Here is a 25000-nt window from a genome sequence, read left to right on the forward strand (position 1 = left end):
ATAATGCTCTTAACCTAATCCCAGTTCTCTACGTCCTCTCTTGGAATTCCCATCTTTTTGCTGGTTAAATCCATTGTAAGCGATAACGCAAAATCAGCCAAGGCCGTGACATACGCAGAAAAAGTATCTAACAGAAACATTAAAAAGGAGCAATTTCACACATTTTTTTTTTCCAATCATATTTTTATAATAAAAGGCAAACATTTGGGGTTTACAAGCAAAGCTACCTGTTAGTAATATCAATTGTACACTTGTTCAGTGCATTCAGAAAGTATTTAAGACTGCTTAAAGGGACAGTAAAGTCATAGGTAGACATTCAGGATTTAGACAGAGCATACAATTTTAAACAACTTTCCAATTTACGTCTATTATTTAATTTGCTTCCTTCTCTTGTTATCCTTTTGATGGAAGGTTTATCTAGGTAAGCTCAGGAGCAGCAGAGAACCTAGGTTCTAGCTGCTGATTGGTGGCTGCATATATATATATATATATATATATATCTATCTCTATCTCGATTGTCATTGGCTTACCCATGTTCAACAAATGATACCAAGAGAAGGAAACTTTTTTTTCTTCAATCTGCACTCGGAAAAAACTTGCAAATGTATTAAAAAGAAATAACTGAAATATCACATTGACATCTTAACTAAATGTCAAGTGTCATAGCAAAGCGTCTGAATACTTATGTCAATGTGATATTTACTTTTTTCCTGATGCTGCAACATAAAATGTGAGAAAAAAATGAAGCGGTCTGAATACTTTCTGAATGGACTGTTTATTTGTGCGTGAAAATAATTCATCACACTTCAGTTAAAGGGATATGAAACCCAGATAGTTTCTTCTGTGATTCAGACAGAGCATATTATTTAAAAAAAATAAATTACAATTTACTTCTATTATCAAATTTGCTTTGTTCTCATTATATTCTTTGTTGAAGATATTCCAAGGTAGGTGTCTGGAGCACTACATGACAGGCAATAGCGCTGCCATCTAGTGCTCTTGCAAATGGATAACATTCTTGCAAAACTGCTGCTTTATAGTGCCCCAGTAATACGTCCCTGCTTTTCAACAAAAGTTACCAAGTGAACAAAGAATATTTGATAACAGAGGTCAATTATAAATGTGTTTGAAATCGCATGCTCTGTCTAAATCATGAAAAATAAATTTTGGGTTTGATATCCCTTTTAAGCGGTAAGCGTTTTATAGCCATTGGAATAGCTTTAGGATAATGGAATAATACGGTTTTAGATTATGGCATTTACGAGATGTTTGAAATGCTGTTTATGGTAATCCATTACTAAAATCCCATAAGGGAGGATGAAATTGTATTGATTTGCAGATCTGACCTTTAGAAATATATTCTGGAGTTACAATTTATTTTTTAGGCTTTTGTAATGTATAGATCGGGTGTGTGATTTGGTTACACAATTTTGGCACAATGTGTGACATTACAGCTGAAGTTCAGGAAGTGAGACTAGCATGTTCTCCTCACTCTCTTTATCTACAGGAGGGTGTCGGGGATACACCAGACTCATATGCTTATGATGGGAACAGGGTCCGCAAATGGAACGTAACAACTACAAATTATGGGAAGGTAAGTGACAAGTGTGTGTGGATACACACAAAACCATACACTTGCAACCAGACACAGACACACACAATCGTACACACGCACCCGTACAGACGCACACACAATCGTACTCACGCACTCGTACAGACGCACACACGATCATACACACGCACCCGTACAGACAGATGCACACACAATCGTACACACGCACCCGTACAGACAGACGCACACACAATCGTACACGCGCGCCCGTACAGACAGGCGCACACACAATAGTACTCGCGCACCTGTACAGACAGACGCACTCACGATCATACACACGCACCCGTACAGACAGACGCACACACAATCGTACTCACGCACCCGTACAGACAGACGCACACACAATCGTAAACACGCACCCGTACAGACAGATGCACTCACAATCGTACACACGCACCCGTACAGACAGATACACACACGATCGTACACATGCACCCGTACAGACAGATGCACTCACAATCGTACACACACAATCGTACACACGCACCCGTACAGACAGATACACACACAATCGTACACACGCACCCGTACAGACAGATACACACGCACCCGTACAGACAGATGCACTCACAATCGTACACACGCACCCGTACAGACAGATGCACACACAATCGTACACACGCACCCGTACAGACAGATGCACACATAATCGTACACACGCACCCGTACAGACAGATGCACACAATCGTACATACGCACCCATACAGACAGATGCACACGCAATCGCACACACGCACCCGTACAGACAGATGCACACGCAATCGCACACACGCACCCGTACAGACAGATGCACACGCACCCGTACAGACAGATGCACACGCAATCGCACACACGCACCCTTACAGACAGATGCACACACGCACCCTTACAGACAGATGCACACACGCACCCTTACAGACAGATGCACACACGCACCCTTACAGACAGATGCACACACGCACCCTTACAGACAGATGCACACACGCACCCTTACAGACAGATGCACACACGCACCCTTACAGACAGATGCACACGCAATCGCACACCCCTACAGCACACCAACGCACACCCCTTACAGACAGATGCACACACGCACCCTTACAGACAGATGCACACACGCACCCTTACAGACAGATGCACACACGCACCCTTACAGACAGATGCACACGCAATCGCACACACGCACCCTTACAGACAGATGCACACGCAATCGCACACACGCACCCTTACAGACAGATGCACACGCAATCACGCACCCGTACAGACAGATGCACACGCAATCGCGCACACGCACCCGTACAGACAGATGCACACGCAATCGCGCACACGCACCCGTACAGACAGATGCACACGCAATAGCACACACGCACCCGTACAGACAGATGCACACGCAATCGCACACACGCACCCGTACAGACAGATGCACACGCAATCGCACACACGCACCCGTACAGACAGATGCACACGCAATCGCACACACGCACCCGTACAGGCAGATGCACACGCAATCGCACACACGCACCCGTACAGGCAGATGCACACGCAATCGCACACACGCACCCGTACAGACAGATGCACACGCAATCGCACACACGCACCCGTACAGACAGATGCACACGCAATCGCACACACGCACCCGTACAGACAGATGCACACGCAATCGCACACACGCACCCGTACAGACAGATGCACACGCAATCGCACACACGCACCCGTACAGACAGATGCACACGCAATCGCACACACGCACCCGTACAGACAGATGCACACGCAATCGCACACACGCACCCGTACAGACAGATGCACACGCAATCGCACACACGCACCCGTACAGACAGATGCACACGCAATCGCACACACGCACCCGTACAGACAAGAAAATGCGCATGCTCACACAAGTTAGGAGAAAATTCTTCGAGCTCTAAAAAAAATACGTTTCCATAGCATTTAATGAACGCAACATTGTATTCTGCTAATACCCGTCTTGCCATTTTAAAGATCACTTCACATAAAATAGGTGTTTGTTTGTCAGTGTTTGTTTGTGCTTTTTGTAAAACATGACCTCTCTCTCTCCTTTCATAGTCATGGGCTGCTGGGGACATTGTGAGCTGCCTGATAGACCTGGATGAAGGGAGCATCTCCTTCTGTCTGTAAGCTCCTGGTCATTAATACTGGTGTAGATAGCGACGGCTATAGTAGCAGCACCTGATTCCCTTTTTTCTAACCTGCAGGAATGGCGTGTCCCTGGGTGTAGCCTTCAGTGACATTTCGCGGGGCTCTGGGATGGCTTACTTCCCAGCGATCAGCCTGTCTTTCAAAGAATCTGTGGCATTTAATTTTGGCTCCCGTCCACTCCGATATCCTTTTTCACCAGCAGCAGACATAAAAACTGTCCTTTGCATTTGGCACTGAACACAAAGTATCTGTTTATTTGCTAAGGGAGGCTCTTGTGTGATGATATCTAGTGGGATTTGTAAAGACCGGTCCGAACTCTGCTTAAAGGGACACGGCAAAGTGAAATTTTCTCCCATTAATGCATTTACAAATGGAAATGTTAATAGCACCTTCTAAAAAACGTTGTCTTTAAAATTTCAATAGCACATAAAACATAGCAACGTTTCGAGCTTGTATGCCCTTTGTCATCAGGAGCATGATCAAGGGCATACAGACCTAAAACATCACTATGTTTTATGTGCTACTGAAATAAAAAAAGATTTTTTTATTGAAAGTGCTGCAAACGTTTTGGTTTGGATTACTATTGGGAGTATGCAGAGGCTCCGGTTTACAGTGGCACCGTATACCCTATGTACTGTTGCTGGGTGGATATATGTATGTGTCATTTAAAATAGCTACTATTACTGAAGAATCATTTTATTTTTTTTTCCCTTCAGAAACTCATGTTTCTGCCCAGAATTAACCAAAATGTACTTGTTACACTTGCAGAGGCGTGTCCTTTTCCACCAGTAAAGCAGGGACTATTGTTCTTGTCAGCCAATGAGGATTATTAGGAAGTACAAAACCAATACTGCAGTATCAGTTTTATTTTATATTTAAACCACTTTTTGGTAAGATATTTTCATGCAAAAAAATAAAACAAAAACCCAAACAAACTACTTTTACAAATTTAAATGCTGCTTTTTTATATCCTCGAGAGAAAATTATTTCTCTTGTTAAGTGTAGTCAGTCCACGGGTCATCCATTACTTATGGAATATATCTCTTCCTAACAGGAAGCTGCAAGAGGATCACCCAGCAGAGCTGCTACATAGCTCCTCCCCCTCACATGTTATATTCAGTCATTCTCTTGCAGCCTAACTAAAGATAGGTTGCTGTGAGAGGTCTGTGGTGTTTTTTTAACCTAGTTTATTTCTACAATCAAAAGTTTGTTATTTTAAATGGCACCGGAGTATGCTGTTTATTCTCAGGCAGCATTAGAAGTAGAATCTGCCTGCGTTTTCTATGATCTTAGCAGACGTAACTAAGATCCACTGGTGGTTCTCATCTGAGGAGTGAGGTAACTTCAGACAAGGGGAATAGCATGCAGGGCCCCCCTGCAAACCAGGTATGTGCAGTAATTATTTTTCTGAGGAATGGAATTGACTGAGAAAATACTGCTGATACCAATGTAACGTAAGTTCAGCCTTAAATGCAGTGATAGCGACTGGTATTAGGCTGATGAGTGTGTGTACACTGAATGTATTTTCTAAGGAATGGAATTGACTCTGAAAATACTGTTAATACTGAAATAATGTATGAGCCTTAACTGCAGTAAAAGCGACTGGTAGCAGGCTTATTAATAACCATTCATAACTTTTCAAATGTATGTTTAAAACGTTTACTGGCATGTTAATCGTTTTTTGTGAGGTACTTGGTGATAAAACTTATTGGGGCATGATTTTTACCACATGGCCATCTTTGTTTTCTGCTTAGAAACAGTTATCTGAGCTTCCCCACTGTTGTAATATGAGTGGGAGGGCCTATTTTTAGCGCTTTTTTGCGCAGTAAAAATTCAGTCACAATCTGTCTACTTCATCCTCCATGATCCAGATCGTCTCTAGAGAGCTCAGGGGTCTCCAAAATTCATTTTGAGGGAGGTAATCAGTCACAGCAGACCTGTGACAGTGTGTTTTGACTGTGAGAAAACGTTAATTATTAAATTGTTAATCCGTTTTTTGGGTATTAAGGGGTTAATCATCCATTTGCTGGTGGGTGCAATCCTTTGCTAACTTAATACATTTACTGTGAAAATTGGTTGCTATAACTATTTTGGTTCATTGTTATTTCAACTGTGACAGCTTTTTTGTGCTTCTTAAAGGCACAGTAGCGTTTTTATATTGCTTGTAAATTTATTTAGAAAAGTATTTCCAAGCTTGCTAGTCTCATTGCTAGTCTGTTTAAACATGTCTGACACAGATGAATCTCTTTGTTCACTATGTTTAAAGGCCAATGTGGAGCCCAATAGAAATTTGTGTACTAATTGCATTGATGTTACTTTAAATAAAAGTCAATCTTTACATGTAAAGAAATTATCACCAGACAACGAGGGGGAAGTTATGCCGACTAACTCTCCTCACGTGTCAGTACCTTCGCCTCCCGCTCAGGAGGTGCGTGATTTTGTGGCGCCAAGTACATCAGGGAGGCCCTTACAAATCACTTTGCAAGACATTGCTACTGTTATGACAGAAGTATTATCTAAATTGCCAGAATTAAGAGGCAAGCGCGATAGCTCTGGGTTAACGACAGAGCGTGCGGATGAGGTGAGAGCCATTACAGAAAAAGCATAGGCCCAAAGGCCTTGAAAGAATACACTTATAGCACTCTTGTAGTCCTCTTATGACACACTATGTGTGTAATTTTAAAGATAGAGTACCAATGGTAAGGGGAGTACGCTTGAAATAATTAAAACATAACTTTTATTAGTACGCAAAAAAACGGAGATAAAATAAAGGGATGTGCAATTAAAAACAGAAGCTACCTGGGGGGTGATTCATTATATATCTTGGATCACTGTGGTGTCTAAATATAACACTCTTCAGTTGTTATATTGATGGAGTGTATACAATTAAAATATAAAATATATTAACCCTTGCCCTTGTGAAAATGATATGAATCCTCAATATTAACACTTAAGTTAATTGTTTAGAGTTAATCATAAGTTCTTTGCAGGGGAAGGTTATCTTTTATAGTAATTGTTACACACAATATCTTTGAAAATATTTGATATAAGAATTATATAGGGCACATAAATGAGGGCAGAACGTGCACCATTGGTTTGACAGTCAGTGTGTTTGGTGTATACTTAGGTATTATTCTTGGTGTGTCCCTGGTAACACAGGGTCAAGCGTTGTATTTAAATCTCAAATGCTAGTTTGATGATCTCCTATATAATACACGATTGATTTTAAGCTATTGCGCTTCTTATACAGTACTTATCACATGAAGTTAGTATTGCACACTATATAGTGAATATAGATAAGTTTATTTCTGAGAGGATGGCTACAAATATAACCAAGCTAAAGTATGTGTCCGCAGAGTCTTGTAAACAGCTTCGGGTTGTTCCATAGATTGTATTATAGTCAGAAAAGGTCAACCCTTATATTATTATAAACCAGCATGCTTTAAGAATTGTAATACAATTCTCGCCTTGTAGAGTGAGTTATAAATAATCAGTGGTTGACTAAATGGTATATACTATTATATGATATAACTGGAACCAACTTAATTGCTGTATTATTGGATAGTATAGTTGTCACAATGTGTTATTTTTAAGCATAGATTCCTGTCTGCTTCTGCACACTGAATGTGCAGTTTCCAAAATATATATCTCACTGACTCATGCTTACAATTAGCTGATCTTAATGTTAACCAATCGTTGCTAGTTGAATCTCTTAAGTAAATACTTGTAATGATATTGAGATTAAAGCAGTAAATGTTGTGGTCAATTAACTAAATAACAGATATAATGTTATATTTTAGTTATTGACTCTGAGTTTGCAGTCATTAACAGTAATAGTTTATTAGCTGTACCACAGGTAAGATTGTGTTGCAAACTCTCAGCTGTGGAGTTTGCCTCAGTATGTCACAGCTAAGTCGTTTTTAATATAGATTGTTATTCACACTCGTATTCGTCATATACATTAGCTTTCCCGCAAGAGTTTAAAAGTTTCTCTTGTATTGGGGATTCAAGTCGTTTGGACTACACGAGTGTTTGCAATCAGCTATATAGAAAGGTCGACTGCTGTATATTCAGCTGTTAGTGTTGTCTTATGCATTCAATGTACTGCAAATCTTAACAAATGAAAGTAAAAAACAGCGTTTGAACTGCTTAAATGATCTCAGTTTTGCTCCTCTTGGTGCCACTCTAAGTGCTCTATTGTTATCAAGATATTGAATTAGCAAACCTCTGTTGTGCCTGATAAGCGTCTAAAGTTACTAAATAGTACTGTGGCTATGATCTGCCTATGACCGCTACAGCAGAACAGAAGTTAACAACCTCTATTACCCCAGGTAGCTAAGCCCTAACAAACACAGGAGCTCCCTGACTCCTCACCAGTTCCCTAACATGTTTCGCCGTGTACACGGCTTTCTCGAAGGGGGTTGAGAGCCATGTCAGATACTGCGTCACAGTTTGCAGAACGTGAAGACGGAGAGCTTTATTCTGTGGGTGACGGATCTGATCCAGGGAGACTGGATTCAGAGATTTCTAATTTTAAATTTAAGCTTGAGAACCTCCGCATATTGCTAGGGGAGGTATTAGCGGCTCTGAATGATTGTAACACGGTTGCAATTCCAGAAAAATTATGTAGGTTGAATAGATACTATGCTGTACCGGTGTGTACTGACGTGTTTCCTATACCTAAAAGGCTTACAGAGATTATTAGCAAGGAGTGGGATAGACCTGGTGTGCCCTTTTCCCCTCCTCCCATATTTAGGAAAATGTTTCCTATAGACGCCACCACACGAGACTTATGGCAGACGGTCCCTAAGGTGGAGGGAGCAGTTTCTACTTTAGCTAAGCGTACCACTATCCCGGTGGAGGATAGTTGTGCCTTTTCAGATCCAATGGATAAGAAATTAGAGGGTTACCTTAAGAAAATGTTTGTTCAACAAGGTTTTATCTTACAGCCCCTTGCATGCATTGCGCCTGTCACTGCTGCGGCAGCATTCTGGTTTGAGTCTCTGGAAGAGGCCATTCGCACAGCTCCATTGGATGAAATTATGAACAAGCTTAAAGCACTTAAGCTAGCTAACGCATTTGTTTCTGATGCCGTCGTACATTTAACCAAACTTACGGCTAAGAACTCCGGATTCGCCATCCAAGTGCGCAGAGCGCTATGGCTTAAATCCTGGTCAGCTGACGTGACTTCTAAATCTAAATTGCTTAATATTCCTTTCAAAGGGCAGACCTTATTCGGGCCCGGCTTGAAAGAAATTATAGCTGACATTACGGGAGGTAAGGGCCATGCTCTACCTCAGGACAGGGCCAAATCAAAGGCCAAACAGTCTAATTTTTCGTGCCTTTCGTAACTTCAAGGCAGGAGCAGCATCAACTTCCTCCGCTCCAAAACAGGAAGGAGCTGTTGCTTGTTACAGGCAGGGCTGGAAAGTAACCAGTCCTGGAACAAGGGCAAGCAGGCCAAGAAACCTGCTGCTGCCCCCAAGACAGCATGAAGAGAGGCCCCCTATCCGGAAACGGATCTAGTGGGGGGCAGACTTTCTCTCTTCGCCCAGGCTTGGGCAAGAGATGTCCAGGATCCCTGGGCGTTGGAGATCATATCTCAGGGATATCTCCTGGACTTCAAAACTTCTCCTCCACAAGGGAGATTTCATCTTTCAAGGTTATCAGCAAACCAAATAAAGAAAGAGGCGTTTCTACGCTGTGTACAAGACCTTTTACTAATGGGGGTGATCCACCCAGTTCCGCGGACGAACACGGGCAGGGATTCTATTCAAATCTATTTGTGGTTCCCAAGAAAGAGGGAACTTCAGACCAATCTTGGACTTAAAAATCCTAAACAAATTTCTAAGAGTTCCATCATTCAAAATGGAAAACTATTCGACCATCCTTCCCATGATCCAAAAGGGTCAGTACATGACCACAGTGGATTTAAAGGATGCCTACCTTCACATACCGATTCACAAGGATCATTATCGGTACCTAAGATTTGCTTTCCTAGACAGGCATTACCAATTTGTAGCTCTTCCCTTCGGATTAGCTACGGCTCCAAGAATCTTTACAAAAGTTCTGGGCTCACTTCTGGCGGTACTAAGACCGCGAGGCATAGCGGTGACTCCGTACCTAGACGACATTCTGATACAAGCGTCAAGTTTTCAAACTGCCAAGTCTCATACAGAGATAGTTCTGGCATTTCTGAGGTCGCATGGGTGGAAGGTGAACGTGGAAAAGAGTTCTCTATTACCACTTACAAGAGTTCCCTTTCTAGGGACTCTTATAGATTCTGTATAGATGAAAATTTACCTGACAGAGGCCAGGTTATTAAAACTTCTAAATGCTTGCCGTGTCCTTCATTCCATTCCACACCCGTCAGTAGCTCAGTGCATGGAAGTAATCGGCTTAATGGTAGCGGCAATGGACATAGTACCATTTGCGCGCCTGCATCTCAGACCGCTGCAATTGTGCATGCTAAGTCAGTGGAGCGGGGATTACTCAGATTTGTCCCCCCTACTAAGTCTGGATCAAGAGACCAGAGATTCTCTTCTATGGTGGCTCTCTCGGCCACATCTGTCCAAGGGGATGACCTTTCGCAGGCCAGATTGGACGATTGTAACAACAGACGCCAGCCTTCTAGGCTGGGGCGCAGTCTGGAACTCCCTGAAAGCTCAGGGATTATGGACTCAGGAGGAGAAACTCCTCCCGATAAATATTCTGGAATTAAGAGCAATATTCAATGCTCTCCTAGCTTGGCCTCAGTTAGCAACTCTGAGGTTCATCAGATTTCAGTCGGACAACATCACGACTGTGGCTTACATCAACCATCAAGGGGGAACCAGAAGTTCCCTAGCGATGTTGGAAGTCTCAAAGATAATTCGCTGGGCAGAGTCTCACTCTTGCCACCTGTCAGCGATTTACATCCCAGGCGTAGAGAACTGGGAGGCGGATTTTCTAAGTCGCCAGACTTTTCATCCGGGGGAGTGGGAACTTCATCCGGAGGTCTTTGCTCAACTGATTCTTCGTTGGGGCAAACCAGATCTGGATCTCATGGCGTCTCGCCAGAACGCCAAGCTTCCTTGTTACGGATCCAGGTCCAGGGACCCGGGAGCGGTGCTGATAGATGCTCTGACAGCCCCTTGGGTCTTCAACATGGCTTATATGTTTCCACCATTCCCGATGCTTCCTCGATTGATTGCCAAGATCAAACAGGAGAGAGCTTCGGTGATTCTGATAGCGCCTGCGTGGCCACGCAGGACCTGGTATGCAGACCTAGTGGACATGTCGTCCTGTCCACCGTGGTCTCTACCTCTGAGACAGGACCTTCTAATTCAGGGTCCTTTCAAACATCCAAATCTAATTTCTCTGAGGCTGACTGCATGGAGATTGAACGCTTGATTCTATCAAAGCGTGGCTTCTCGGAGTCGGTTATTGATACCTTAATACAGGCTAGGAAGCCTGTTACCAGAAAAATTTACCATAAGATATGGCGTAAATATTTATATTGGTGCGAATCCAAGAGTTACTCATGGAGTAAGGTTAGAATTCCTAGGATATTGTCCTTTCTACAAGAGGGTTTAGAAAAGGGCTTATCTGCTAGTTCGTTAAAGGGACAGATTTCTGCTCTGTCTATTCTTCTACACAAACGTCTGGCTGAAGTTCCAGACGTTCAGGCTTTTTGTCAGGCTTTAACTAGGATTAAGCCTGTGTTTAAGACTGTTGCTCCGCCGTGGAGCTTAAACTTAGTTCTTAATGTTCTTCAAGGCGTTCCATTTGAACCCCTTCATTCCATTGATATCAAGCTGTTATCCTGGAAGGTTTTGTTTTTGATGGCTATTTCCTCGGCTCGAAGAGTCTGAGTTATCTGCCTTACATTGTGATTCTCCTTATCTGATTTTTCATTCAGACAAGGTAGTTCTGCGTACTAAACCTGGGTTCTTACCTAAGGTAGTTACTAACAGGAATATCAATCAAGAGATTGTTGTTCCATCACTGTGTCCTAACCCTTCTTCAAAGAAGGAACGACTTTTGCATAATTTGGACGTAGTCCGTGCCCTGAAGTTCTATTTGCAGGCAACTAAAGATTTTCGTCAAACTTCTTCCCTGTTTGTCGTTTACTCTGGACAGAGAAGAGGTCAAAAGGCTTCGGCTACCTCTCTCTTTTTGGCTTCGTAGCATAATACGTTTAGCCTATGAGACTGCTGGACAGCAGCCTCCTGAAAGGATTACAGCTCATTCTACTAGAGCTGTGGCTTCCACCTGGGCCTTTAAAAATGAGGCCTCTGTTGAACAGATTTGCAAGGCTGCGACTTGGTCTTCGCTTCACACCTTTTCAAAATTTTACAAATTTGACACTTTTGCTTCTTCGGAGGCTATTTTTGGGAGAAAGGTACTTCAGGCAGTGGTTTCTTCTGTTTAATGTTCCTGCCTTGTCCCTCCCTTCATCCGTGTACTTTAGCTTTGGTATTGGTATTCCATAAGTAATGGATGACCCGTGGACTGACTACACTTAACAAGAGAAAACATAATTTATGCTTACCTGATAAATTTATTTCTCTTGTAGTGTAGTCAGTCCACGGCCCGCCCTGTCTTTAAGGCAGACCTAAATTTTAATTAAACTCCAGTCACCACTGCACCCTATGGTTTCTCCTTTCTCGTCTGCTTTGGTCGAATGACTGAATATGACATGTGAGGGGAGGAGCTATGTAGCAGCTCTGCTGGGTGATCCTCTTGCAGCTTCCTGTTAGGAAGAGATATATTCCATAAGTAATGGATGACCCGTGGACTGACTACACTACAAGAGAAATAAATTTATCAGGTAAGCATAAATTATGTTTTTTGAGCACAGTATTCCTTTAATAACTGTGTGTTTATTGTTGCCCTGGCTGTTAAAGGGTTAATATTATTATACTTAGGGTGTTTCATATGAATGTTTCAGTAGTAATAAACACTATATTCCCTACTCTTAGGATAGCAGCACATTGGGTTTTGGTTCTTTTTTTCACCCTTTTTCCACCTTAACATTCATGTGTACATATCCTGTAGAAGGATATCGCCCCCTACAGGATCCTCCCACCGCTGACCTGATGAAATCCCAGAAACTGCTTGGGTACCTCAAGAATGTCCTCCGTACTGGCATAGATGTGCAGGTACATATCTATCTATCTATTCAATTATCTGTATTTCGTCTATGTCTGTCTGGCTATCTATTATTAGACAGAGAAACTTATTAACAAATAAACAAATCAATTCATTTTTCTTATAAATAATCTTTTATTGAGGTTTTGCACAAGAGAAAACATACAATAAATATCGTGACACAAATGACAACATTTCCATGAAACACAATACAGGGATATAAGTAAGAAGTAAAATCATTGATAAAATATGAACTTCTGAAACCCCTATTTCTTTCATGTAATTAGCAAGAGTCCATGAGCTAGTGACGTATGGGATATACATTCCTACCAGGAGGGGCAAAGTTTCCCAAACCTCAAAATGCCTACAAATACACCCTTCACCACACCCACAAATCAGTTTTACAAACTTTGCCTCCTATGGAGGTGGTGAAGTAAGTTTGTGCTAGATTCTACGTTGATATGCGCTCCGCAGCAGGTTGGAGCCCGGTTTTCCTCTCAGCGTGCAGTGAATGTCAGAGGTATGTGAAGAGAGTATTGCCTATTTGAATTCAATGATCTCCTTCTACGGGATCTATTTCATAGGTTCTCTGTTATCGGTCGTAGAGATTCATCTCTTACCTCCCTTTTCAGATCGACGATATACTCTTATATATACCATTACCTCTACTGATTCTCGTTTCAGTACTGGTTTGGCTTTCTACTACATGTAGATGAGTGTCCTGGGGTAAGTAAGTCTTATTTTCTGTGACACTCTAAGCTATGGTTGGGCACTTTTATATAAAGTTCTAAATATATGTGTTCAAACATTTATTTGCCTTGATTCAGGATGTTCAACGTTCCTTATTTCAGACAGTCAGTTTCATATTTGGGATAATGCATATGAATAAATCAATTTTTTTCTTACCTTAAAATTTGACTTTTTCCCTGTGGGCTGTTAGGCTTGCGGGGGCTGAAAATGCTTCATTTTATTGCGTCATTCTTGGCGCTGACTTTTTTGGCGCAAAAATTTTTTCTTGGTTTCCGGCGTCATACGTGTCGCTGGAAGTTGCGTCATTTTTTACGTTTTTTTTGCACCAAAAGTGTCGGCATTCCGGATGTGGCGTCATTTTTGGCGCCAAAAGCATTTAGGCGCCAAATAATGTGGGCGTCTTTTTTTGGCGCTAAAAAATTTGGGCGTCACTATTGTCTCCACATTATTTAAGTCTCTTTGTTTATTGCTTCTGGTTGCTAGAAGCTTGTTCACTGGCATTTTTTCCCATTCCTGAAACTGTCATTTAAAGAATTTGATCAATTTTGCTTTATATGTTGTTTTTTCTTTTACATATTGCAAGATGTCCCAGATTGACCCTGAGTCAGAAGATACTTCTGGAAAACCGCTGCCTAGTGCTGGATCTACCAAAGTTAAGTGTATTTGCTGTAAACTTGTGGTATCTGTTCCTCCAGCTGTTGTTTGTAATGAATGTCATGACAAACTTGTTAATGCAGATAATATTTCCTTTAGTAATGTTACATTACCTGGTTTTGTTCCATCAACATCTAATACTCAGTGTTCCTGTTAACATAAGAGATTTTGTTTCTAAATCCATTAAGAAGGCTATGTCTGTTATTCCTCCTTCTAGTAAACGTAAAAGGTCTTTTAAAACTTCTCATTTTTCAGATGAATTTTTAAATGAACATCATCATTCTGATTCTGATAATGATTCTTCTGGTTCAGAGGATTCTGTTTCAGAGGTTGATGCTGATAAATCTTCATATTTATTCAAAATGGAATTTATTCGTTCTTTACTTAAAGAAGTCTTAATTGCATTAGAAATAGAGGATTCTGGTCCTCTTGATACTAAATCTAAATGTTTAAATAAGGTTTTTAAATCTCCTGTAGTTATTCCAGAAGTTTTTCCTGTCCCTGATGCTATTTCTGAAGTAATCTCCAGGGAATGGAATAATTTGGGTAATTCATTTACTCCTTCTAAACGTTTTAAGCAATTATATCCTGTGCCATCTGACAGATTAGAGTTTTGGGACAAAATGGGGCTATCTCTACTCTTGCTAAACGTACTACTATTCCTACGGCAGATAGTACTTCCTTTAAGGATCCTTTAGATAGGAAAATTGAATCCTTTCTAAGAAAAGCGTACTTATGTTCAGGTAATCTTCTTAGACCTGCTATATCTTTAGCGGATGTTGCTGCAGCTTCAACTTTTTGGTTGGAAGCTTTAGCGCAAAAAGTAACAGATCATAATTCTCATAGCATTGTTAATCGTCTTCAACATGCTAATAACTTTATTTGTGATGCCATCTTTGATATCATTAGGGTTGATGTCAGGTATATGTCTCTAGCCATTTTAGCTAGAAGAGCTTTATGGCTTAAAACTTGGAATGCTGATATGTCTTCTAAGTCAACTTTGCTTTCACTTTCTTTCCAGGGCAATAAATTATTTGGTTCACAGTTGGATTCTATTATCTCAACTGTGACTGGAGGGAAAGGAACTTTTTTACCACAGGATAAAAAATCTAAAGGTAAATTTAGGTCTAATAATCGTTTTCGTTCCTTTCGTCACAATAAGGAACAAAAGCCTGATCCTTCACCCACAGGAGCGGTATCAGTCTGGAAACCATCTCCAGTCTGGAATAAATCCAAGCCTTTTAGAAAACCAAAGCCAGCTCCAAAGTCCACATGAAGGTGCGGCCCTCATTCCAGCCCAGCTGGTAGGAGGCAGATTACGATTTTTCAAAGAAATTTGGATCAATTCAATTCACAATCTTTGGATTCAGAACATTGTTTCAGAAGGGTACAGAATTGGCTTCAAGATAAGGCCTTTCTTGCAAAAAGATTTTTTCTTTCCCGTGTCCCAGTAAACACAGCAAAGGCTCAAGCATTTCTGAAATGTGTTTCAGATCTAGAGTTGGCTGGAGTAATTATGCCAGTTCCAGTTCTGGAACAGGGACTGGGGTTTTATTCAAATCTCTTCATTGTACCAAAGAAGGAGAATTCCTTCAGACCAGTTCTGGATTTAAAAATATTGAATCGTTATGTAAGGATACCAACATTCAAAATGGTAACTATAAGGACTATCCTGCCTTTTGTTCAGCAAGGGCATTATATGTCCACAATAGATTTACAGGATGCATATCTGCATATTCCGATTCATCCAGATCACTTACAGTTTCTGAGATTCTCTTTCCTAGACAAGCATTACCAGTTTGTGGCTCTGCCGTTTGGCCTAGCAACAGCTCCAAGGATTTTTACAAAGGTTCTCGGTGCCCTTCTGTCTGTAATCAGAGAACAGGGTATTGTGGTATTTCCTTATTTGGACGATATCTTGGTACTTGCTCAGTCTTCACATTTAGCAGAATCTCATACGAATCGACTTGTATTGTTTCTTCAAGATCATGGTTTGAGGATCAATTTTCCGAAAAGTTCATTGATTCCTCAGACAAGGGTAACCTTTTTAGGTTTCCAGATTGATTCAGTGTCCATGACTCTGTCACTAACGGACAAGAGACGTCTAAAATTGATTTCAGCTTGTCGAAACCTTCAGTCTCAATCATTCCCTTCGGTAGCCTTATGCATGGAAATTCTAGGTCTTATGACTGCTGCATCGGACGCGATCCCCTTTGCTCGTTTTCACATGCGACCTCTTGAGCTCTGTATGCTGAACCAGTGGTGCAGGGATTACACAAAAATATCTCAATTGATATCTTTAAAACCGATTGTACGACACTCTCTGACGTGGTGGACAGATCACCATCGTTTAGTTCAGGGGGCTTCTTTTGTTCTTCCGACCTGGACTGTGATTTCAACAGATGCAAGTCTCACAGGTTGGGGAGCTGTTTGGGGGTCTCTGACAGCACAAGGGGTTTGGGAATTTCAGGAGGTGAGATTGCCAATCGATATTTTGGAACTCTGTGCAATTTTCAGAGCTCTTCAGTCATGGCCTCTTCTAAAGAGAGAATCATTCATTTGTTTTCAGACAGACAATGTCACAACTGTGGCATATATCAATCATCAAGGAGGGACTCACAGCCCTCTGGCTATGAAAGAAGTATCTGGAATACTGGTATGGGCGGAATCCAGCTCCTGTCTAATTTCTGCGGTTCATATCCCAGGTATAGACAATTGGGAAGCGGATTATCTCAGTCGCCAAACGTTGCATCCGGGCGAATGGTCTCTTCACCCAGAGGTATTTCTTCAGATTGTTCAAATGTGGGGGCTTTCAGAAATAGATCTGATGGCTTCTCATCTAAACAAGAAACTTCCCAGGTATCTGTCCAGATCCAGGGATCCTCAGGCGGAAGCAGTGGATGCATTGTCACTTCCTTGGAAGTATCATCCTGCCTATATCTTTCCGCCTCTAGTTCTTCTTCCAAGAGTAATCTCCAAGATTCTGAAGGAATGCTCGTTTGTTCTGATGGTGGCTCCAGCATGGCCTCACAGGTTTTGGTATGCGGATCTTGTCCGAATGGCCTCTTGCCAACCGTGGACTCTTCCGTTAAGACCAGACCTTCTGTCACAAGGTCCTTTTTTCCATCAGGATCTCAAATCCTTAAATTTTAAGGTATGGAGATTGAACGCTTGATTCTTAGTCAAAGAGGTTTCTCTGACTCTGTGATTAATACTATGTTACAGGCTCGTAAATCTGTATCTAGGAAGATATATTATTGAGTCTGGAAGACATACATTTCTTGGTGTCTTTCTCATCATTTTTCCTGGCATTCTTTTAGAATTCCGAGAATTTTACAGTTTCTTCAGGATGGTTTGGATAAAGGTTTGTCTGCAAGTTCCTTGAAAGGACAAATCTCTGCTCTTTCTGTTCTTTTTCACAGAAAGATTGCTAATCTTCCTGATATTCATTGTTTTGTACAAGTTTTGGTTCGTATAAAACCTGTTATTAAGTCAATTTCTCCTCCTTGGAGTTTGAATTTGGTTCTGGGGGCTCTTCAAGCTCCTTCGTTTGAACCTATGCATTCACTGGACATTAAATTATTTTCTTGGAAAGTTTTGTTTCTTTTGGCCATCTCTTCTTCTAGAAGAGTTTCTGAATTATCTGCTCTTTCTTGTGAGTCTCCTTTTCTGATTTTTCATCAGGATAAGGCGGTGTTGCGAACTTCTTTTAAATTTTTACCTAAGGTTGTGAATTCTAACAACATTAGTAGAGAAATTGTGGTTCCTTCATTGTGTCCTAATCCTAAGAATTCTAAGGAGAGATCATTGCATTCTTTGGATGTAGTTAGAGCTTTGAAATATTATGTTGAAGCTACTAAGAATTTCCGAAAGACTTCTAGTCTATTTGTTATCTTTTCTGGTTCTAGGAAAGGTCAGAAGGCCTCTGCCATTTCTTTGGCCTCTTGGTTGAAATCTTTAATTCATCATGCTTATGTCGAGTCGGGTAAAACTCCGCCTCAAAGGATTACAGCTCATTCTACTAGGTCAGTTTCTACTTCCTGGGCGTTTAGGAATGAAGCTTCGGTTGATCAGATTTGCAAAGCAGCAACTTGGTCTTCTTTGCATACTTTTACTAAATTCTACCACTTTGATGTGTTTTCTTCTTCTGAAGCAGTTTTTGGTAGAAAAGTACTTCAGGCAGCTGTTTCAGTTTGATTCTTCTGCTTATAATTTCAGTTTTTTTCATTATAAGATTTAAACTTTATTTTGGGTGTGGATTATTTTCAGCGGAATTGGCTGTCTTTATTTTATCCCTCCCTCTCTAGTGACTCTTGCGTGGAAGATCCACATCTTGGGTAGTCATTATCCCATACGTCACTAGCTCATGGACTCTTGCTAATTACATGAAAGAAAACATAATTTATGTAAGAACTTACCTGATAAATTCATTTCTTTCATATTAGCAAGAGTCCATGAGGCCCACCCTTTTTGTGGTGGTTATGATTTTTTGTATAAAGCACAATTATTCCAATTCCTTATTTTTTTAAGCTTTCGCACTTTGTCTAATCACCCCACTTCTTAGCTATGTGTTAAACTGATTTGTGGGTGTGGTGAGGGGTGTATTTGTAGGCATTTTGAGGTTTGGGAAACTTTGCCCCTCCTGGTAGGAATGTATATCCCATACGTCACTAGCTCATGGACTCTTGCTAATATGAAAGAAATGAATTTATCAGGTAAGTTCTTACATAAATTATGTTTTTGTAATTTTTAGTAGCTTTCATGAATGACTAATTAGCTGACCTCTTATGGACCCTTTGATATAGGTAAAACTGGTGGGCTTGTTAGTCATATCAGATACCCTATTGGGTCAAATGACACTTAGGTATGAAAATAGAATTGTAACGATGATAGTAAAATATGAACGTATATTAGTTATCAGAGACCCTGTTGGGTCCAATGGCACTTGGGTATGAACATAGAATTGTAACGATAATAGTAAAATATGAATGTATATTAGTTATCAGAGACCATGTTGGGTCCAATGGCACTTAGTAGATATGAATATATTCGTAATAATAATAGTAAAATACTAACTTCTATTGGATTCAAAGTAATTTTTCAGCGGGTAAACACCGCTTGAAGTATGGTAAATAAAGTGAGCTAAGCACATAATCATAAGGGTACAAACAATTATCTGCATAGATAACTCAATATAATTAACTTATGATTCTACAAAGTAGGAGGAGAATCTGTGTAATACTTGAAGTGAGATTTAAAATATAACTGTATAGTAAGATTACATCTAAAAGAAACATGAGGCCACATAGCTAAATAACAGGATACACATACGAAATATATAAACATTAGCTGCTACCTGTCAAACAGATGGATGCAAACATAAGCATGTTTACAGGGAAAATTACATAACTAACAGCACAGTTGGAAGAGAAGGGTCTGTATTGGCAGATTGCAGTTAAGCATTGTTATGTGCATTGTCACTTGTAGATAGAGCATAATTGAAAATAAGGTATGCCAGGCTTACGGTATACAAGTATAAATGTATTAGAAATTGCAAAGGCGTGCTAGAAGTGTATAATTAGCTCATATCTCTATTCTCTAGTATAAGCAAGAAGAGCAACGTGTGTTTGGACATGTTTTTGGTATAGTGTACTATGAGCTCCTAGTTGAAAGTATTAGCCTATAGTTTGGCCCTAGAGTGAAAGGTATACGAGCAAACAGCATCGCCAACTGCTGATGTAAATTATAGTGGACTTTCAAGTACTAAAGAAATTGTTCAATGTAGGGTCCACATGTAACTGTTAAGGTGTAATGGAGTCTCCATTGTCAGATATATGTCCTCAACACACAAATCTAATATAGAGATACATGCTTAGAAGTTAGGCAACTTAATGGTAAATTACTGTCAAAGCCTATGTAATATTTTAAGGAACACATATAAACATGGAAAAACATAATGTCTAACACGAGAGTAAAAGCCTAAGAGGCCTATCTATCAAACCGTCAACTTTCTTGCATTCAACGGCACCAATACGCTCGCCTAACATCGCGGCCGCGGACCTGAATATGATCTCCATATTTATAAAAAAAAAAGCTGCGCACCAAGTACGGGGCGATGAGCAGCGGACTGTTGTTAACTAGCAGTCCTCAATCTTGCTGCTATTCGGCTTTTTACCAACTTTATTTATACCCTGTCACTAAACACCGCCACTATACTAAAATGTTTAACCCCTATCCCGCCGCTCCCGGACCCCAGCGCAACTAAATAAATGTATTAACCCCTAAACCCCTGGCCTCCGACATCACTACCATTTACTAAACCTATTAACTCCTAAACCGCCAGCCCCCCACATCGCCATAAACTAAATTAAAGGGACACTAAACCCAAATTTTTTCTTTCATAAATCAGATAAAGCATTCAATTTTAAGCAACTTTCTAATTTACTTATATTATCAATTTTTCTTCGTTCTCTTGCTATCTTTATTTGAAAAAGAAGGCATCTAAGCTAAGGAGCCAGCAAATAGTTGGTTCAGAACCATGGACAGCACTTGTTTATTGGTTCTGTCCAATCAGCAAGGACAACCCAGATTGATCTATTTATGATCTATTTATATAGCCCATAAAGTTTTTTTTTTAAATTAATGTATAGTTTTGCTTATTTCTAAATAACATTGCTCTGATTTTCAGACTCCTAACCAAGCCCCAAAGTTTTATGTGAATACGCTCGACTACCTACTCCAGCTTGCTCCTGTTTGTGTAAAGGGTCTTTTCATATGCAAAAGAAGGGGGAGGGGGGGGAGTGTCTTATTTGCCACTTGCAGTGGGCTTTCCAGCAAGTGGCAAATAAGACACTCCCCCCCTCCCCCTTCTTTTGCATATGAAAAGACCCTTTACACAAACAGGAGCAAGCTGGAGTAGGTAGTCGAGCGTATTCACATAAAACTTTGGGGCTTGGTTAGGAGTCTGAAAATCAGAGCAATGTTATTTAGAAATAAGCAAAACTATACATTAATTTAAAAAAAAAACTTTATGGGCTATATAAATAGATCATCTACAAAACATTTATGCAAAGAAAAAATGAGTGTATAATGTCCCTTTAAAAAGGCATTTAGCTCTTTTACTTCCCAGACCCTACTCTAAAAATAAAACCCACCCAAAAAACCCCCGACGATCCACTTACAGTTTTTGAAGTTTTGCTTGAAGGATCCATCCAGCCGGCAAGAAGTCTTCATCCGGGCGGCCTCTTCCATCTTCATCGAGCCGGCGAAGTCTTCATTTATGCGGCCTCTTCTATCTTCATCCATGCGGCGAGGAGCGGGTCCATCCTGAAGACATCCGGCGTGGAGTGGGTCCATCCTGAAGACATCCGACAAGGAGCTCCAATAGGATTGAGCTTTCATCCTATTGGCTGATTGGAACACCCAATAGGATGAGAGCTGCTCAATTCCTATTGGCTGATTGGAACAGCCAATGGGAGTTTTGCGGCTCTAATTCTATATGCTGATTGGAACCTTTCAGCCAATAGGAATGCAAGAGACGCCATCTTGGATGACGTTACTTGCATTCAAGATCCAGTTTACGGCGGAGACCTTATTGAAGAGGAGCTCCTCGTTGGATGTCTTCAGGATGGACCCACTCAGCACTGGATGTCTTCAGGATGGACCCGCTCCTCGCCGGATGGATGAAGACTTCGCCGACTGTATGAAGACTTCTTGCCGGCAGGATTGATCCTTCAAGCGGAACTTCAAAAACTGTAAGTGGATCATCGGGGGTTAGTGTTAGGTTTATTTAAGTTTTTTTTGGGTGGGTTTTATTTTTAGAGTAGGGTCTGGACAGTAAAAGAGCTAAATGCCCATACAAATGCCCTTTTCAGGTTTTTTAGATAGACTTTTTATTTGGGGGGGGGGGAGGTTGGCTGTGTGGGATGTGGGTTTAACTGTTGGGGGTGTTTGTATTTTTTTTTTACAGGTAAAAAAGCTGATTTCTTTGGGGCAATGCACCGCAGAAGGCCCTTTTAAGGGCCATTTGTAGTTTATTTGTAGACTAGGTTTTTTTTTATTTTGGGGGGGCTTTTTTATTTTGATAGGGCTATTAGATTAGGTGTAATTCTCTTATTTTTGATACTGTGGTTTTTTTTATTTTTTGTAACTTAGTGTTTTTTATTTTTTGTAACTTAGTGTTTTTTATTTTTTGTAATTTTTAATTGTAGATTTAAATATCCAATCCAATTGATTCCTATGGCATCCGCGGCCTCCAGGGTGGCGATTGAAAACCAGGTACGCTTGGCCGGAATAGCCTCAAGCATACCGGTTAACTATTTGATAACTTTTAAAAAGTGTCAAATGGTGCCGAATGTGTATTCGGAACATCTTTAATGACGTAAGCATCGATCTGTGTCGGATTGAGACCGGTGAATAGTATGTTACATCACAGATTTCAAATTTTGCCAGTCTGTAGGCTTTGATAACTAGGTCGAATCAAGCTCCCCACAATTACGCTGCATAATTCCAGCGTATTTCAATTTGACGGCTTCATAAATATCCCCCTTAATGTCAATCAGTGAGAGGTCATATCTGAGAGGCGAGTACGCAGGACTCCTAAAGATTAGGGATGCACCGATACCGATACTAGTATCGGTACCGATACCAAGTATTTGCATGAGTACTTGTACTCGTGCAAATGCGCCGATACTTAAACCGATACCTCCACTTCCTACCCATATGCTATCTTGTGGCGTTTTTTTCAAACTGCATGTTCTCATTTCATTTTAAACTGGAGTGGAGACTAAACTAAAAATCGTTTACTACTGTTCTGACAATACAAATTGCTGTTATATGTATTATTGTTAGAGAAATCACTGTACCTCGTTCAGACAAACCCCTGAAGTACTAAGCAGTTAATAAACAGATTTCCAGCTCTGGCTAAAATGGCCCAAAAATATCTTTCTGCCCCATGCAGTAGTTTGGAAAATGAAAGACTGTTCAACTTAGAGTCGAACCTGCATACAAATGTCAGATTGATGTTATATAACAGCCTTACAACCTAATTGTATCACCCCTTTAAATTTAATATTTTTTATTTATAAACATGTTCAGTGAACTTTTTTATTATTTCATAATGTCTTTTGAATTGCAGTCCTTTATAATTATAAAGAAGGAATCTTAAATAATTAGTCTGTATTGTGCTTGGTAAACTGTCACATGACATTAAAAAAAAAAGTATCTTTAATTGGTATCGGCGAGTATTTGAAAACAAGTATCGGTACTTGTACTCGGTCATAAAAAAATAGTATCGGTGCAACCCTACTAAAGATAGATAACTGCAAATCTCTCATATGATAACTAGTAAGATTGTAATATTCCTCTATACCACTCTTTAGCTGCTGACCAAATCCAGACAATGAGCACAAAAAAGTCCTAGGCCTACTACAAAGGGACCACTGTGAGTCAAACACATTTTTCCTGCTACATTTTTTGTAGAGAACAGGGCTCAGGTGCGTATACATCCCCTGTTTTGTAGCGATCTGCCCATCTGCACTGCCAGAGTGCTGTCGGATGCTTCTTCTTCCTCGGCTGTATTGCTAGGATCTGAGTACTTCTGCTCCATGCTCCTATAGAAACGCCGCTACTTCTCAGGAGGCTGGCCGCACCATCCAGGGTCTCGGCGGATATAGAATCTACCCGTGATCCAGTTTCTTGTGTAGTGGTATAGGTGTTAATTATCCCATCTTGGACTATAATTTCCTCTCTCGTTTAATTTCAGAGGTACGTCTCCCGTCGTATACAATTTTGCTGTGCTGAGGTTCCATGTGCTGCGCATTGGTAACTATCACTGTCGCCATCTTGTTTGCACATTTATCTCTCTCCGTGTACTCAGCTCTAAGTATATGAGAGAGTTCATCAAACCCATCTAGCATCTGTTGTTCTAGATTTTTTAGGAGAGCTTGTATCAGGTAGTAATGATCCTCCTCCATGATCAATTGCTCTACCCGGATAAACCGGGGGAGGGGTGCTAGGGATCTGAGGGCTAGGCTTTTGCGTTGGATTCCACTAGTCTGAACTCTGTAGATGTAGCTTGTCAATAAAAGTATATAAGAGCTCTGCACCTTGGGGCGAATTTTTCAAGCTCCGAATAGAGCTTGATGCCCTGTGTTTCCAGCGAGCCTTCAGGTTCGCCGGAAATAGCAGTTATGAAGCAGCTGTCTAAAGAGCGCTGCTCCATAACTTGTCCGCCTCCTCTGAGATTGCAGACATCAATCCACCTGATCCTATACAATCGGGCTGATTGACACCCCCTGCTAGCGGCCGATTGGCCGCGATTCTGCAGGGGGCGGCATTGCACAAGCAGTTCACAAGAACTGCTTGTGCAATGATAAATACTGTGGGCATTTATCGATGTGCGGCTGACATGATACGGTACATCGTATCATGTCCGCTCGCACTTTCATAAATCGACCCCCTTATCTTAAGTTGCTTCTTAAAGTGCCATAAAACAGGTTGAGATTGGTGCATATCCTAAATGGGCTAATTAATTTAAAATAGTTTGTATAAAAAAAATGTTTAAAAATTGCTGGCAAATATTTTAACATAATTTTCAAAAATAAGCAAAATGTATTACATTACCCCTCTTATCAGTGTTTAGACACAGGCATTGTATTTCAACTGAGTTCCCACCTTCTAGGCATGCTCCAGCAGATA

General features: G+C 40.8%; 1 protein-coding gene across 1 annotated transcript in view; it reads left to right on the top strand.

The window, feature by feature from the left end:
• RNF123 (ring finger protein 123) overlaps positions 1-25000 on the top strand; it is a gene marked incomplete in the record, with an annotated part of 302310 nt that overhangs the window by 28822 nt on the left and 248488 nt on the right. Inside the window, 4 exon segments of the mRNA XM_053721137.1 lie at positions 1508-1594; positions 3674-3741; positions 3823-3948; positions 12795-12909. Of these exon segments, the coding sequence (XP_053577112.1) occupies positions 1508-1594; positions 3674-3741; positions 3823-3948; positions 12795-12909 (396 nt within the window).

The sequence above is a fragment of the Bombina bombina genome, chromosome 7, assembly GCF_027579735.1.
Source record: "Bombina bombina isolate aBomBom1 chromosome 7, aBomBom1.pri, whole genome shotgun sequence".
Taxonomy (NCBI): domain Eukaryota; kingdom Metazoa; phylum Chordata; class Amphibia; order Anura; family Bombinatoridae; genus Bombina; species Bombina bombina.